We start from the raw sequence: 16,942 nt of genomic DNA on the forward strand, positions 1-16,942 counted from the left end.
CCTCCAGCAGACATGGAGCCAGTCCTGCAGACACTGGGCTTCGATCTCCCAGCTGAACTCACAGATAGTCATAGACTCAGGTCTGGCCAATGGTAATTGACTTCCATACTTCCTGTGGTGAACTACATATACCTGTCTGGACACGCCCCCTGCTGACTGCTCCTGTGGCTCCTCCCACAGACCCCTGTATAAAGGCGATTGAGGCCTGAGCCCGGCCTCTCAGTCTCCAGGATGTAGTATGGTGGTCACTCACTGCTTGTTCCTTCTTCCAGTCAATAAAAGCCGATATCTCGCCTTTACGTCTCAGAGTGAGTTATTGATGGTGCATCACTTCCCATTTGTCCTCGGGCCTCAATCCTCAGCATTGATCCCAGGGCATGCTGATCACCGAACAGCAGGCCTCATACTCCGGACCCGCCGATGGTGAGACCCCAAACACCAGGCCTTGAGCTCCAGTCTCACCGATTTGCAAGCCCAAAGGGTCATTGGAACTCGTTACTCAGTTATCTCTTTAAACATCTCCCTAAGAATCTCAGCAAACTCCAGGGGGGAGTTTGACACTGTTATGGACTCCACAACGATACCTTCAGCAGACTGCTCCCCTCTGGGGCTGGCCTTGCACAGGACCAGGGAGCGACTCCCGTGTTTTTTATCATTATTTAGGGATATAGAATGGTAACCAGCCTGCGTGCCCGGTGCAAGCACGGGGGTCGGTGGTTAGAGTATTACTGAGAAATAGTGTGAGGAAGATGGATTAATTTCAGAGGGGATAGGGTCAGTGATACAGGGCACTGGGAGAAAGCAGTCATAGCGGGATGGAGTGAGGGAGCTGGGTTAACGTCAGTGGGGATACAGTCAGTGATACAGGGTGCTGTGGGAGAAGCAAGTGCAGTAATTTGCTGGCCCAATTTTCAGGAGCCTGTCCTATTTATCTGGAGACTCTGTTCCCAGCAGCAGGCTGAAGATCCTTTGTTTAGAAATAGAACTAAAATGCATCTTGTTGAACGTGAAGGGACCACCCCTCATGCTGTGCCATGCCTGTGACTCCACTTGCACTATCCGATGGTCTCCTGACACTGGTGTCAACAATCTCCCCTTCCCGTGAACAAAGAAGGCAAATATCAAATGATGGGTTTACAGGGATTCTGGGAGGTGCCCAAGGCATTGTGTGGAGCATCTGACGAGTGACAGGTAGATGTGCTACCGTATTGTCTTTTTGTGATTTAGGCCGAAGACGAATTTATTAACGCCCAGAATGAGTTTGAAGAATTAAATGCTCAGCTTCGCGAGGAGCTGCCTGAACTGTGGAACAGGTAGGGTCTGCTGCAAGAATGTGAGTGTCTTTTAGCATAGAGAGTCACCTCAGCCAGCTGTCCTCAGGCAAGCAGTAACCGCAGAGCCGGGTCCCCAATTCAAGGGGAAAAGCTGTGTCCCTGTGCTGGGATGCTGCATGGTGTGTGATCAGGGATCATGGGAGATTCAAGGGCAGGGTTCCCATACACGTGCCCAATGTGGGTTGGACCATAGCCCGTGAGCTGTGGTACCCAATGATGGAGCTGGTTGGCCAACCCGGTGAGCATCACCCTCTGCCAGATGACATCATCCTAATTATGGAGGGAATCTCGGCAATAGTGCAGCAAAACCCAAATCAGCCAGGCGACAGCCATCAGAGCAGGAAGGAGAGCTCCTTGAACTGGATGTTCAAGCCACCATTTTGAACTGTTTTCTGTCCCGGTTCTTTCCACTAATGGTCAGTTACACATGACTTCTTGCTTTACAGCCGCGTTGGATGCTATGTGACCATATTTCAGAACATGTCCAACTTGCGGGATATTTTCTATCAGGAGATGAGCAAGGTAAGGATAACAGGACCACGTGGAGAAATATTGGTGCCTGGGTTCAAGTCACTGTAGCCACCGGTCCTGGAACACCTTCGGAGAACCCACAGACACTGTGTGCTCCCTCTTCAAGGGGCACATGGACATAGATGTAACCCTGGAATGGAAGCAGGCGGTCAGTTCTGTACTGCTCCCTGGACCTGTCAGTGACTATCTTAGCCAGGCCCAAGGGCAACAACAAAGAGTTTCTCCCGAGCAGTCCAGACCATGAGGAGCAGCCCCTACAGATACTCACAGAGGCTGCAACCTCCCACACTCGGTACATACGTGGAACACAGACTCCTCCCGGCTGACAAACAAATTTAAAAACCTGCTAGACGGTACCACTCTGTGTAACGGTCTCCACCACTGGTCCCCGGTGTACAGCGGAGGGACTTGTTTGGAGAAAGGCTGCCACTGGGCAACCCACACTGCTGAATGGCTAAACAGATGCAAAACAGTGAAGAGGAAGGGCGAGGGTCGACCCCTTTTTTAATATACAAAATATCTTTATTACAAATTCAGTGTTAGATACACAAACCAGTGACTTACACACTTACTTCACTACAATTAGACAATACACACTAAACGAAAATGTTGTCATCTCTATCCACGATGGCATTTACACCCCGCGGAGCCCAATGGTCTCGAAACTCCTCGAAGGTTGCCGTGGACTGTGCGTGTTCCTTTTCAATATTTACCCGGGCATGAATATACCCCCTAAACATTGCCAGGCAGTCTGCCTGGGGAGATGCTCCAGCCACCCGTTTCCAAGACCCTTGAATGGCGGATTTTGCCAGCCCCAGGAGCAAGTTTACAAGGACATCCTCATCCCTCCTTGCTCCCCTCCTTACTGGATGATCATATACAAATAGGGTGGGGCTAAAATGTAGCCAGAAGGCGAGAAGCAGCCCACGTAAATACGCAAAAAGGGGCTGCAGCCTCACACACTCCATGTACATGTGGTACACGGTCTCCTCCAGCCCGCAGAAGTGTCATGCGGGTGTGAAATCCGTGTACAAACTAAAGAACTTATTGCAGGGCACCGCTCTATGCAGCACCCTCCAGCCGAGATCCCCCAGGTGCATGGGAAGAACCCCCTCGTAAAGGGACTTCCAGTGGGGACTCTCCTCACCTCCGGGTGGAAGGACCGACCGCCATGGCGTGTCAGGACGGTGAACAAGGGCAAGGAAGTGGAGGGTGTGGAGCAGCAGCCCATACAAATACCTCCTACTTGCATCCCTGAATGGGACTGTGGGTATCGATGAGAGACGGCTCAAGTTGTGTGGACACGGCTCCCGGAGAAGATTGTGGGGCCTGGGCCCGACAAGCAGCTCGGCCTGAGTCAGTCCACACACCTGAGCTGCACCGACAGCCACTGAGGTAGGGCAAGGTTCGGCCAGGATTCCGCCCTCTGCCAGAGGAGGGGATTCCAGGCCTGAGGCAACCATGTTCCAGACTCTCAGTAGGCCCTGATAGAAGCCGGGCAGACTCTGCAAAGCAGCAGGGCTGACGCCCGCTGGTGGTAGCCGCACGTCTTCATGAAGACAGCAGCCCCTCCGGAGGAAGAAAGTCGCCAACACGTGCTACCTGGGAGAGTGCTCGGCGTCCAGGAATCTCTGCAGAATCCTGAGGTGGAGAGCCGCCATTCGCGTTCAAACGCACACCAGCGACTGTCCGCTCTCTCCCACTGGGAGACTCAAGACCGCTGCGTGCAACGAGGTCTGGAAAGACCTTGTTTGACAAGATCATTTGACGGATCTGGTGAAAATAAGGACCGATAGAAAGTGCGGACTTCTTTGATAATTTCGTCGGGGTCCGTGATGGAGGAGCCATCAGCAGTCAGTAGCTCCACCAGCTGCTTTTGAACTCCCCGCCACTTCTCCAACAAGTAGAAGAAGGGTGAGCCACGGTCCAAATCTTGCAGCATTTGGATCTGCGACCTCACATATGCACCTCGGGACTGCTGAAGCTGCAGATTCCTTAGTGACTCCTTCTTCTCCTGGTATTCCTGCCACAGATGTTGGTCTCCACTGGTTGGACCAAAATGGGACTCTAGATCAAGCAACGCTCTCTCAAGCTGCTCAGTCTCAGAGCCCCGCCTCTGACCCCCTAGTGTACTCCCCACATAAAAACCGGATGTGGGCCTTGCCCACATCCCACAACAGCCGTAGGGAGCAGAACCCCTTCCGTCTCTCTCTCCAGGTGGCCCAGAACACTCGGAACGAATCCCGGAACCGGCTGTCCTCCAGTTGTTAAAGTGCCAATACCCAGATCCCACACAAGGGTGCACAGGAGTAAATTCCATCCACACAAGGTGATGATCCAAGCATGATACCGGCCACATGGAGGACACGACACAAGGGCTGCACAACCACACCACCTACCACAGGACTGGTGTGGAGGGAGATACACTCTGTGTCTAACCCCGAGAGTGTGTGATGGGACGGTGTGGAGGGAGATGCACTCTGTGTCTAACCCCGAGAGTGTGTGATGGGACGGTGTGGAGGGAGATTCACTCTGTGTCTAACCCAGAGTGTGTGTGATGTGACGGTGTGGAGGGAGATTCACTCTGTGTCTGTCCCCAGGAGTGTGTGATGGGATAGTGTGGAGGGAGATTCACTCTGTGTCTGACCCCGGGAGTGTGTGATGGGACGGTGTGGAGGGAGATTCACTCTGTGTCTGACACTGGGAGTGTGTGATGGGGCAATGCAGAGGGAGATTCACTCTGTGTCTGACCCTGGGAGTGTGCGATGGGACAGTGTGGAGGGAGATTCACTCTGTGTCTGACCCTGGGAGTGTGTGTTGGGACAGTGTGGAGGGAGTTTCACTCTGTGCCTGACCCTGGGAATGTGTGTTGGGACGGTGTGGATGGAGATTCACTCTGTGTCTGACCCCGGGAGTGTGTGATGGGACAGTGTGGAGGGAGATTCACTCTGTGTCTGACCCTGGGAGTGTGTGATGGGACGGTGTGGATGGAGATTCACTCTGTGTCTGACCCTGGGAGTGTGTGATGGGACAGTGTGAAGGGAGATTCACTCTGTGTCTGACCCCTGTGTGTGTGATGGGACGGTGTGGAGGGAGATTCACTCTGTGTCTGACCCTGGGAGTGTGTGTTGGGACAGTGTGGATGGAGATTCACTCTGTGTCTGACCCCGGGAGTGTGTGATGGGACAGTGTGGAGGGAGATTCACTCTGTGTCTGACCCTGGGAGTGTGTGATGGGACAGTGTGGATGGAGATTCACTCTGTGTCTGACCCTCGGAGTGTGTGATGGGACGGTGTGAATGGAGATTCACTCTGTGTCTGACCCTCGGAGTGTGTGATGGGACGGTGTGGAGGGAGATTCACTCTGTGTCTGACCCTGGGAGTGTGTGATGGGACAGTGTGGATGGAGATTCACTCTGTGTCTGACCCTCGGAGTGTGTGATGGGACGGTGTGAATGGAGATTCACTCTGTGTCTGACCCTCGGAGTGTGTGATGGGACGGTGTGGAGGGAGATTCACTCCGTGTCTGACACTGGGAGTGTGTGATGGGACGGTGTGGAGGGAGATTCACTCTGTTTCTGATCCCGGGAGTGTGTGATGGGACGGTGTGGAGGGAGATTCACTCTGTGTCTGACCCTCGGAGTGTGTGATGGGACGGTGTGGATGGAGATTCACTCTGTGTCTGACACTGGGAGTGTGTGATGGGACAGTGTGGAGGGAGATTCACTCTGTGTCTGACACTGGGAGTGTGTGATGGGACGGTGTGGAGGGAGATTCACTCTGTTTCTGATCCTGGGAGTGTGTGATGGGACGGTGTGGAGGGAGCTTCACTCTGTGTCTGACCCTGGGAGTGTGTGATGGGACGGTGTGGATGGAGATTCACTCTGTGTCTGACCCTCGGAGTGTGTGATGGGATAGTGTGGAGGGAGATTCACTCTGTGTCTGACCCTGGGAGTGTGTGATGGGATAGTGTGGAGGGAGATTCACTCTGTGTCTGACCCTGGGAGTGTGTGATGGGATAGTAAGGGCGGAGATGTGGAGAGGTGTGGCAATGTGGAGGCAGTTTCACTCTGTTACCCCAATATCTTTGCAGCTGAACCAGGATCTGTACTCGGTGATGACAAAGCTGGAAAAACAGCACAGTAACAAAGTGTTCATTGTCAAGGGCGTCGTCAGGTAGGGGCTGCGATCGAAGCCTGCTGTAGGGTCATTGATAAGGTGGTGGGGTCTGACCGTGGGTACCCTTGAGAAAGTATCTTGCAGATATGTAAAATGCTCTAGTAATGCTGACTTCAATGACTGGTGAATTGTTTTGGGCTGGAACCAAATACAGGTTGAATTCTAACCACAGGATACAACCTTAATGAAAACTGTGATTTTGGGGAGCTCTCAGCAGAGCTGGCATGGGAGCAGAGCGGGAAGCGGAGAACGTCTCTCTCCCAGAGGGGGTGCCCGAGGATGGTGTGCTTATTCCACCCTGCAACCGGCTGTCCGCTGGCATGCAGGCCCCCATGCTTTGCCCTCCCCCTAAGGGTGTGTGCTGCTGCTGCACTTCTGCGGCCTCCAACTGGCATAGGCATCAAAGCCCGTGGCTCCGGTGCCATTCCCCACCCCCTGAATCACTAGTTTGGATGACTCCATGACACGCCTGTCACCTGTCTGTTGCAGCAACCGTCGTTCGCTGATCATCTCCTCACCAGTCAATCCTGCAAGTCGACTTTTAACGTCTTCAGAGAGCAACTTTGATCACTCATTGGTGGGCACTGGTGTCTCGAAAGATGAAACCCCTCCTCCTTCAGCACCATCCCCCACTGAAGTGTCTCCTTCACCGACAGAAAAACCTAAGGACGGAATCCTCGAAGACTTTCAATCACCTGTCAAAGCTCCAACACTTCCTCCTTGCTCAGAAGAATCAGCGAATGATGAAACAACTGCTTCTCCTGAAGATACTTCATCCTCAGTAAGTGTTCAGCAACCCGAGATGTTAAGCTCTTCCGAAGATTCGAGGCCGGAGACGTCTGGTAAATCAGTGGATGACTCCCACTCCGAAATGCAGAGAGCTGAGCTCGGCCCTGAAGGGTCTACAGAAACTGAGGTGTCCAGGGATGTTCCATCCGAGTCATCTACTGACAATCATTGCAGTGCCTCACCTTCTCTCCAGACGTCATCCACCACTCCTGTAGCGGCCGATGAGGAAGCCACCCCAGCCTCTGAGGGCACAGCTCCATCGCTTCCTACTCCGGCGTCACCTGCTGGTGAATCGTTGGACTCTACGCATTCTGAAGCCTCACAAATTGAGCTTGAAAGTCCACAGCCTGCTGAAGGTTTAGCTTCATCTGAAGATCAACAAACTCAAGAGGTGACCGTGGGATCATGCCCTCAGGAGCTTGAAACCCTGGCGCCCGAAGCTAAAGGACCAGGTTCCCCTGAAACCTCAGCTTCTGATGAGGGAATTTCTCCGGCCAGCCCTGCATCTTCTACGGCCTCAGCACCCGAAGACATGGTCCAGGCTTCTTCTGAAGCCTTAACTTCTCCTGAGTCTTGTACAGCCAGTGAGGTAGTCTTTCCAATGAGCCCTGCAGCAACTGAAGAGCCACAAGCGAAGGCAGAAGGTTCTTCTGATGACGAACCTTCTGATGCCCTCACTCCCCTGCAAGCCCTGGAGGATGTTCCACAGACTAATGAACCAGCCATTGCTGCTTCTTCACTGCCCCAGCCTCTGCCCCGGGTAAGTTTGATTGAGAAATAACTGAACGAAAGCTGAGAATCAGAATCAGTTTTTATTATTAATGACACATGTCATGAAATTTGTTGCTTTGTGGCCGCAGTAGCGCAAGGCAAAAAATACTGAACATTAGAATGATGTATATGCAGAGAGAGCAAAAATAGTGAGCAAGGGTTCATGGGTTCATTGTCCGTTCAGAAATCGGATGGCAGGGGGAAGAAGCTGTTCCTAAAACATTGAGTGTGTTCCTTCAGGCTCCTGTAGCTCCTCCCTGATGGTAGAAATGAGAAAAGAGCATGTCCTGGGTGGTGGGGGTCCTTAATGATGAATGACGCCTTCCTGAAGCATCGCTTTTTGAAGATGTCCTGGATGCTGGGGAGGCTGGTGCCCATAATGGAGCTGGCTGGGTTTACAACTTTCTGCAGCTTTTTCCAATCCTGTGCAGTGGCCCCCTCCGCCCATACCAGACGATGATGCAACCAGTTAGAACACTCTCCACAGTACATCTGTAGAAATTTGCGAGAGTCTTTGGTAACATACCAAACCTCCTCAAACTCCTAATGAAAGATAGTCACTGCTGTGCCTTCTTTGTAATTGCATCAATATGTTGGGCCCAGGATAGATCTTCAGAGATGTTGAGGAACTTGAAACGGCTCACCCTCTCCACTGATGACCCTTTGTTTGCCATACCAAACAAAATCTAAACCCAGTCAAGTGTCAAGATGGGGAAACATGCCGATGAGGCAGCTTTCAAAAGTAGGTTGGGGCAACACACACTAAATGCTGGAGGAACTCAGCAAGCCAGGCAGCGTCTGTGGAAAAGCGTACAGTCGACGTTTCGGGTTGAGATCCTTCATCAGGACTGAGCCCTTCATGAGTCCTGCTGAAGGGTCTTGGCCCAAACTTTTTTCCATTGATGCTGCCTGACCTGCTGAGTTCCTCCAGCATCTTGTGTGTGATGTTCTGGATTTTCAGCATCTGCAGATTTTCTCTTGTTTGTGAAGAAGGGTGGGGAGTGGATTCCAGACCTTATGGCCTCAATGGAGGAGGGATTTGGAGTTCTAAGAATGAGAGGGCTGGAGGAGGTTACGGGTTAAGGAGGGGAGGAATTTACAGGGTTAAGGAGTGGAGGAGGTTACAGAGGGGAGGGAGTTACAGGGGAGGGAAGTGGTGGAGGTTACGGTGGGGAGGGAGTTATGGGGGAGGGAGGTGGAGGAGGTTACGGAGGGGAGGGAGTTACAGGGGAGGGAAGTGGTGGAGGTTACGGAGGGGAGGGAGTTACAGGGGAGGGAAGCGGTGGAGGTTACGGTGGGGAGGGAGTTACGGGGGAGGGAGGTGGAGGAGGTTAGCTGTCATTTCTGAACACAGAACAGACAACAGTGCAGAAAAGGAATGGGTGTTGCAGCCCAGCATGTCTGTGCTGACCTAATTCAATGAATCCCTTCTGTCCCCCTCCATTCCCTGCACGTTCATGTGTCTGTCTCTTAAATGCCTCTGTCAAATCTGATTCCACCACCACATTTGAGGCCCCCATTGCCCTCTGTGTGAATAACTTAACCGCACATCTCCTTCAAACTTCCCCCTCTTCGATGGGTGCACCTTGTGACGTCCAGAATCAGGATTATTTTCCATGGAGGTACTGGTACAGGTTTCTCACAACCTGTGTGGAGAAGTGGGTAACTGCAGAGAGGCGGACACCATTCCCTACCCTAGTGGGTAGTCGGGAGTGGGGAGAGGGGAGGGGCAGTGATGGGGAGTTTAGAAGGTTGAAGGACAGGGCAACTGTGGGGGCGAGTGAGTTATGTGTACTGAAGGGAAAGGACACAAAGACAAGGGAGTCGGCTTCCCGTGGAGGCGAGAGCAGGGATGGTGATGCCCCTCCAGCTGAATCTACACAACACTGTAACGGGGTACATTGTGAACTAGTGCCACAGGTGGCAATAAATGGGGTTGACCCAATAGACATTACAGAGACGTGGCTCAAAGTGACCAAGGCTGGGGATGGAATGGCGGAGCGGACTTAATAGGCCAAATAATGTCTTATAATCTTACTGCCTGGAGGGACTGAGGTTGGACAAGTTAGTAGGTGACCGAGGGGCAATTTGACACGAGTATACAAAGTCATGAGGGAAATCTATAGTGTGAAATTCCCAGGGAGGAAGTGGGTAACTGCAGAGAGGCGGACACCATTCCCTACCCTAGTGGGTAGTCAGGAGTCGGGAGTGGGGAGAGGGGAGGGGCAGTGATGGGGAGTTTAGAAGGTTGAAGGACAGGGCAACTGTGGGGGCGAGTGACTTATGTGTACTGAAGGGAAAGGACACAAAGACAAGGGAGTCGGCTTCCCGTGGAGGCGAGAGCAGGGATGGTGATGCCCCTCCAGCTGAATCTACACAACACTGTAACGGGGTACATTGTGAACTAGTGCCACAGGTGGCAATAAATGGGGTTGGCCCAATAGACATTACAGAGACGTGGCTCAAAGTGACCAAGGCTGGGGATGGAATGTTCCAGACATTTACCCTTTGAAGTAGAGGACAGAATGGAGGTGTTGGGTAATACCGGGTGGGGGACAGGAAATCTGAGCTCAGAAACTCAGGCGGTAGAATGGGTTTGGGTGGAGCTGAGCGACAGAAAACACCGTGTGGGTTGTACACAGGACACCGCAGTGTAGGGAGGGTGTAAGGGGCATAATGTAATGATCACAGGGGACTTTAATCTACAGACAGAGCCGGGAAGCCAAATGAGCAGTAACTGTGTGAAGAGTGAATGGATAGAGCACACAGGAAATGGGTTTGTAGAAATATAGGATGTAGAAGAGAGAACAAACTGTTGTAGAAATGGTTTGCAAATCAACTGCAGATGATGGAAGTGTGAAACAAAAATAGAAAGTGCTGAGAGTTTGCAGTATGTTTCATTTTTAGACTGGTTATTGTGTAAATGGAAAGGATTAATTGATGAGCAAGTACTGTAAATGAAGTGCCCTGAGGCAAAAATTATTATAACATGATATAATTTTACATAAAGTTTGGAAGTGGCTTAGTTTCTGAAGGAACAACCTGTGAGTGGCTGATGGCAGATTGAGGAACAACGTGAAATGGTCGGACTGGAAATTGGCAAAGGCTGGGGTTTCATAGAATGAATGTATTCTCAATTTAGGCAAGCAACCAGCAAAAAAAGGGATCCAACTGTGACTATTGATGGATGAAATATAGTACAGGTGAATGGAAGAAAAGCTCTTCGTTTTGCCACAGAAAGTATTGTGTCTGAGGATTGGGAAAATGGCAGACTTCAGCAGAACAGTGCCATGACACTGAGAAGGAAATGGGGAGCATAGTCAGAGAGTTGGTTGGGGAGAAACAAAAAAAACAGCTGTGGAGTTTCTGTATGTGTGCAAAGGGGAAGAGACTAACAACGCTTGGTGTGGTCTCCTGCTGTCTGAGGCAGGAGAAACTACACTGGTAAATGAGGAAATGGCAGAAAATTAAACAACACACACAAATTGTTGGAGAAAGTCCTGATGAAGCTCCGATTTCCCTCCATAGATGCTGCCTGGCTTACTGAGTTAGAACGTAAGACAGGGGAGCAGATTAGACCATTCAGCCCATCGACTCTGCTCTGCCATTCCCTTGTGGCTGATTTATTTCCCTCTCAAACCAGTTTCCTGCCTTCTTCCTGTAATCTTTGACACCCTTACTAATCATGGACCTATCAACTTCTGCTTTAAATATACATAGAAATACGGAAACATAGAAAACCTATGGCACAACACAAGCCCTTTGGCCCACAATGCTGTGCCAAACATGTCCCTTCTTTAGAAATCACCTAGGGTTGCCCATAGCCCTCAATTTTTCTAAGCTCCATGTACCTATTCAGGAGTCTTTTAAAAGACCCTATCGCATGCACCTCCACCACCGTCACCTGCAGCCCATTCCATGCACCCACCACTCTCTGAGTTAAAAAAAACTTACCCCTGACATTTCCTCTGTACCTGCTTCAAAGCACATTAAAACTGTGCTCCCTTGTACTAGCCACGTCAGCCCTGGGAAAAAGCCTCTGACTATCCACACGATTAATGCCTCTCATCATCTTGTACACCTCTATCAGGTCACCTCTCATCCTCCATCGCTCCAAGCAGAAAAGGCCGAGTTCACTCAACGTATTCTCATAAGGCATGACTCCCCAATCCAGGCAACATTCTTGTAAATCTCCTCTGCACCCTTTCTGTAGTTTCCACATCCTTCCTGTAGTGAGGTGACCAGAACTGAGCACAGTACTCCAAGTGGGGTCTGACCAGGGTCCTATATAGCTGCAACATTACCTCTTGGCTCCTAAACTCAATCCCACGGTTGATGAAGGCCAATACACCGTATGCCTTCTTAACCATAGAGTCAACCTGCATAGCAGCTTTGAGTGTCCTATGGATTCGGACCACAAGATCCCTCTGATCCCCTACACTGCCAAGAGTCTTACCATTAATACTATATTCCACCATCATATCTGACCTACCAAAATGAACCACCTCACACTTATCTGGGTTGAACTCCATCTGCCACTTCTCAGCCCAGTTTTGCATCCTATTGATGTCTTGTTGTAACCTCTGACAACCCTCCACACTATCCACAATACCTCCAACCTTTGTATTGTCAGCAAATATACTAACCCACCCCTCCACTTCCCAGAACAGATCCCTGAGGCACACCACTGGTCACCGACCTCCATGCAGAATATGACCCATCTACAACCACTCTTTGCCTTCTGTGGGCAAGCCAGTTCTGGATCCACAAAGCAATGTCCCCTTGGATCCCATGCCTCCTTACTTTCTCAATAAGCCTTGCACGGGGTATCTTATCAAATGCCTTGCTGAAATCCATATACACTACATCTACAGCCCCATGATTATTATTACACCTTCATCAACATGTTTAGTCACATCCTCAAGAAATTCAATCAGGCTCTTAAGGCGTGACCTGCCTTTGACAAAGCCATGCTGACTATTCCTAATCATATTATGCCTCTCCAAATGTTCATAAATCCTGCCTCTCAGGGTCTTCTCCATCAACTTACCAACCACTGAAGTAAGACTCACTGGTCTATAATTTCCTGGTCTATCTCTATTCCCTTTCTTGAATAAAGGAACAATATTTGCAACCCTCCAATCCTCTGGAACCTCTCCCGTCCCCATTGATGGTGCAAAGATCATCACCAGAGGCTCAGCAATCTTCTCTTTCGCCTCCCACAGTAGCGTGGGGTACATCTCATCTGGTCCCGGTAACTTATCCAACTTGATGCATTCCAAAAGCTCCAGCACATCCTCTTTCTTAATGTCTATATGCCCAAGCTTTTCAGTCTGCTGCAAGTCATCACTACAATCGCCAAGATCCTTTTCCATAGTGAATACTGAAGCAAAGTACTCATTAAGTACCTCTGCTGTCTCCTCCGGTTCCATACACACTGTTCCACTGTCACATTTGATAGGTCCTATTCTCTCACGTCTTATCCTCTTGCTCTTCACATACTTGTAGAATGCCTTGGGGTTTTATTTAATCCTGTTCGCCAAGGCCATTTCATGGCCCCTTCTGGCTCTCCTAATTTCATTCTTAAACTCTTTCCTGCGAGCTTTATAATCCTCTAGATCTCTATCATTGCTTAGTCTTTTGAACCTTTCGTAAGCTTTTCTTTTCTTCTTGTCAAGATTTTCAACAGCCTTTCAACAGATTTTCAACCGTGGGTATACCCCACGGTTCCTGTACCCTACCAACTTTTCCCTGTCTCATTGGAACGTACCTATGCAGAATGCCACGCAAATATTCCCTGAGCATTTGCCACAATTCTGCTGTACATTTCCTTGAGAACATCTGTTCCCAATTTATGCTTCCAAGTTCCTGCCTGATAGCTTCATATTTCCCCTTACTCCAATTAAATGCTTTCCTAACTTGCCTGATCCTATCCCTCTCCAATGCTATGGTAAAGGAAATAGAATTATGATCACTATCTTCAAAATGCTTTCCCACTGAGATACTTGACATTTGACCAGGTTCATTTCCCAATACCAGATCAAGTACAGCCTCTCCTCTTGTAGGCTTATCTACATATTGAGTCAGGAAACCTTCCTGAACACACCTAACAAACTCCACCCCATCTAAACCCCTTGCTGTAGGGAGATGCCAATCAATATTGGGGAAATTAAAATCTCCCACCACAACAGCCTTGTTATTATTATAGCTTTCCAAAATCTGTCTCCCTCTCTGCTTCTCAATGTCCCTGTTACTATTGGGTGGTTTATAAAAAACACCCAGTAGGGTTATTGACCCCTTCCTGTTTCTAACTTCCACCCACAGACACAGTAGAGAATCCCTCCATGACTTTCTGCAGCCTTGACACTATCTCCAATCAGCAGTGCCACGCCCCACCTGTTTTGCCTCTCTCCCTGTCCTTTCTGAAACATCTAAAACCCGGCACTCTAAGTAACCATTCCTGCCCCTGAGCCATCCATGTCTCTGTAATGGCCACCACATCATAGCTCCAAATACTGATCCACGCTCTAAGCTCATCCGCTTTGTTCATGATGCTTCTTGCATTAAAATAGACACATCTCAAACCATCGGTCTAAGTGCATCCCTTCTCTATCACCTGCCTATCCTCCCTCTTGCACTGTCTCCAAGCTTTCTCTATTTGTGAGCCAACTGCCCCTTCCTCTGTCTCTTCAGTTCAGTTCCCACCCCCCAGCAATTCTAGTTTAAACTCTCCCCAATAGCCTTAGCAAAGCACCCTGCCAGGATATTTGTCCCCCTCAGATTCAAATGCAACCCATCCCAAATGAGGTCCCAATGATCCAGAAATCCTGAGATTACTACCAAATGACTTGGCCTCCACATCTGTCTGTGGCAGTGAATTCTGCAGATTCACCACCCTCTGGCTAAAGAAAGTTCCTCTCCATCTCTGTCCTATCGGGACCTCTGGTCCTAGACTCACCCACTATAAGAAACATCCTCTCCACATCCACTCTATCTAGGCCTTTCAATATTCACAAAATGCTGGTGGAACACAGCAGGCCAGGCAGCATCTATAGGGAGAAGCACTGTCAACATTTCGGGCCAAGACCTTGAATTTCCAGCATCTGCAGATTTCCTCGTGTTTGCCTTTCAATATTTGACAGGTTTCAATGAGATCCTCTCTCATTCTTCTAAACTCCAGTGAGTACAGTGAGAACCATCCTCATGCATTAACCCTTTCTTTCCTGGGATCATTCTTATGAGCCTCCTTTGGACCCTCTCCAATGCCAGCACATCCTTCCTTAGATAAGAGGCCCAAAACTGCTCTCAATACTCCAAGTGCAGTCTGACCAAAGCCTTATAAAACTTCAGCATTACATTCTTGCTTTTATTTTCTAGTCCTCCCTAAATGAATGCTAACACTGCATTTGCCTTCCTTACCACGGACCGTAGACCATGGAACCAGCAGGAAGGAAAATGCTGGAGTCCTGATGAAGGATCTCTGCCCAGAACATCGACTCTTTATTCCTTTCCATAGATGCTGCCTGACCTGCTGAGCTCCTCCAGCATCTTGTGTGTGATCCTCTGGATTTCCAGCATCTGCAGAATCTCATCTGTTTATATTGGTTTATTCGGGAAGTGTTAAAAGGGGCACTTCGAAAATAATAATAGTATTGGGCAGAGTTAGCTTGGAGTTAGAAAGGAAAATTGTGTTCGACATATCTAGTATAGGTTTTTGTGGCTGTAATTAAGGTAAACAAGTGATGTGGTGTTTATGGACTTTCAAACCACCTCAGTAGGTTGCCATCCCAGAGGTTATTAAATAAAATTATAAACATGTTAATACTCAAACACATGAATCAGGAGCAGGAGTTGGCCAGCCAGCCCCTCACACTTGCCCCACTGATCAGCATGATCCCAACTGTCCAGCTCCACACACATGGCTGTCTGTTCTACCTCTCATTCCCCGCTTACAAAGAACTTCTCTCTCCCTCGTCTCTCTGTCCTGATGGAGAGTCTCTTTATTCCCCTCCATAGATGCTGCCTGACCCACTGAGTTCCTCTAGTATTTTGTGTGTTACCATAAGACAAAGGAGCAGAATTAGGCCATTCAGTCCATTGAGTCTGCTCCGCATTCTGTCCATCTTTGCTCCCACTGCCCTTTGGAAAGAGAGGGCCAAAGGATCTCTAAGAGAGAGAACAATCTCCTTATCTCTGTCCCTGTCTTAATTTTAATCAGTAGCTCAGTTCTAGTTCTGATTCTCACATTTCAGTCAAGTCCCCTCTTCCTCTAACTCCAGCAGTTACAAGTTGAGCCTTTCCTCACAAGACAACCCACCCATTCCAGTAAACCCCCATGAACTGCTCCCAATCCTTCCTTCAATGAGGAGACCAACACTGTACACACTACACCAGGCATGGTCTCCCTGATTCCATGCACTACTGAAGCTGTAACCTCATACCAACCCTTGGTGAACCTTGTACCAGGACACCCAGAACCCACTGCATCTCACAGCTCTGCAACCACACACTACAGATCATGTGTTTTTTAATATAATTTTCCCTGTCAATTAAACAATTTTGCATTTCCCCACATTATACTCCATTTGCTGGATCTTGTTCCACTCAGTTAAACTATCCATATCCCTTTATAGCCTCCTTATGAATTCTTCACAGCTTAACTTCTGAAACAGGCCCTTCGGCCCACCTGTCCATGCTGACCATACCAATTCCAGCTACCAGTCTAATTCAAGGCTGAATACGTACTTGGTAAATGCAGTAGTTCTCCTGTCAAAATGGATAACTCCACATTTTCCACATTATACTCTATTTGCCAGATCTTTTACCATTTAATGAAGCTATCTCTATCCCTCAGATGCCTCATTATGCTCTCCTCACAGCTCTCTTTCCTTCCTGCCTTTGTGTCATCAGCAAGCGTAGCAACTTCTTGGTGTGGCTTCACCACATTATTTATGTAAACTGTAAGAAACTGACCCATCTCTCATTATACCTTGCTTACTGTTTCCTGTTTCCAGCCATCTCCTCCCTTCACCCATATGTTGAGTCCTCCCTCACTGTGAGGATTTATGGTATATCCACTGTGAGGAAAAAACAAACAGAAGGAGAAATGCAAGCAGAGAGGTATTTGGCACACGTTGTTGGGAGCATAGGGTATAATAATCAGCAAGTCATGTTATGCCTGTGTAAAACTTCGGTTAGGCCACATCTGGAGTATTGTGTGCAGTTCTGGTCACCCCATTACAGGTAGGATGTGGAGGTTTGGGAGAAGAGATTAATCAAAATGTTGCCTGGATATGAGAAATAAGTAGAGGGTGGGGCTGTTGGACTTTCAATGAGGAG

At 49.3% G+C, this 16,942-nt stretch overlaps 1 protein-coding gene across 11 annotated transcripts in view; it reads left to right on the plus strand.

Moving 5' to 3' along the window:
• Positions 1–16,942, plus strand: part of LOC132384735 (bridging integrator 2-like) — a 119,026-nt gene that overhangs the window by 90,848 nt on the left and 11,236 nt on the right. For all 11 annotated transcript variants that reach the window (XM_059956164.1, XM_059956159.1, XM_059956169.1 and 8 more), the window contains 4 exons: positions 1,228–1,313; positions 1,781–1,856; positions 5,958–6,040; positions 6,533–7,592. In XM_059956164.1, coding sequence (XP_059812147.1) covers positions 1,228–1,313; positions 1,781–1,856; positions 5,958–6,040; positions 6,533–7,592 — 1,305 coding nt within the window. The remainder of the gene's footprint in view (positions 1–1,227; positions 1,314–1,780; positions 1,857–5,957; positions 6,041–6,532; positions 7,593–16,942) is intronic.

Source organism: Hypanus sabinus, chromosome X1 (genome assembly GCF_030144855.1).
Source record: "Hypanus sabinus isolate sHypSab1 chromosome X1, sHypSab1.hap1, whole genome shotgun sequence".
In the NCBI taxonomy this organism is placed as follows: domain Eukaryota; kingdom Metazoa; phylum Chordata; class Chondrichthyes; order Myliobatiformes; family Dasyatidae; genus Hypanus; species Hypanus sabinus.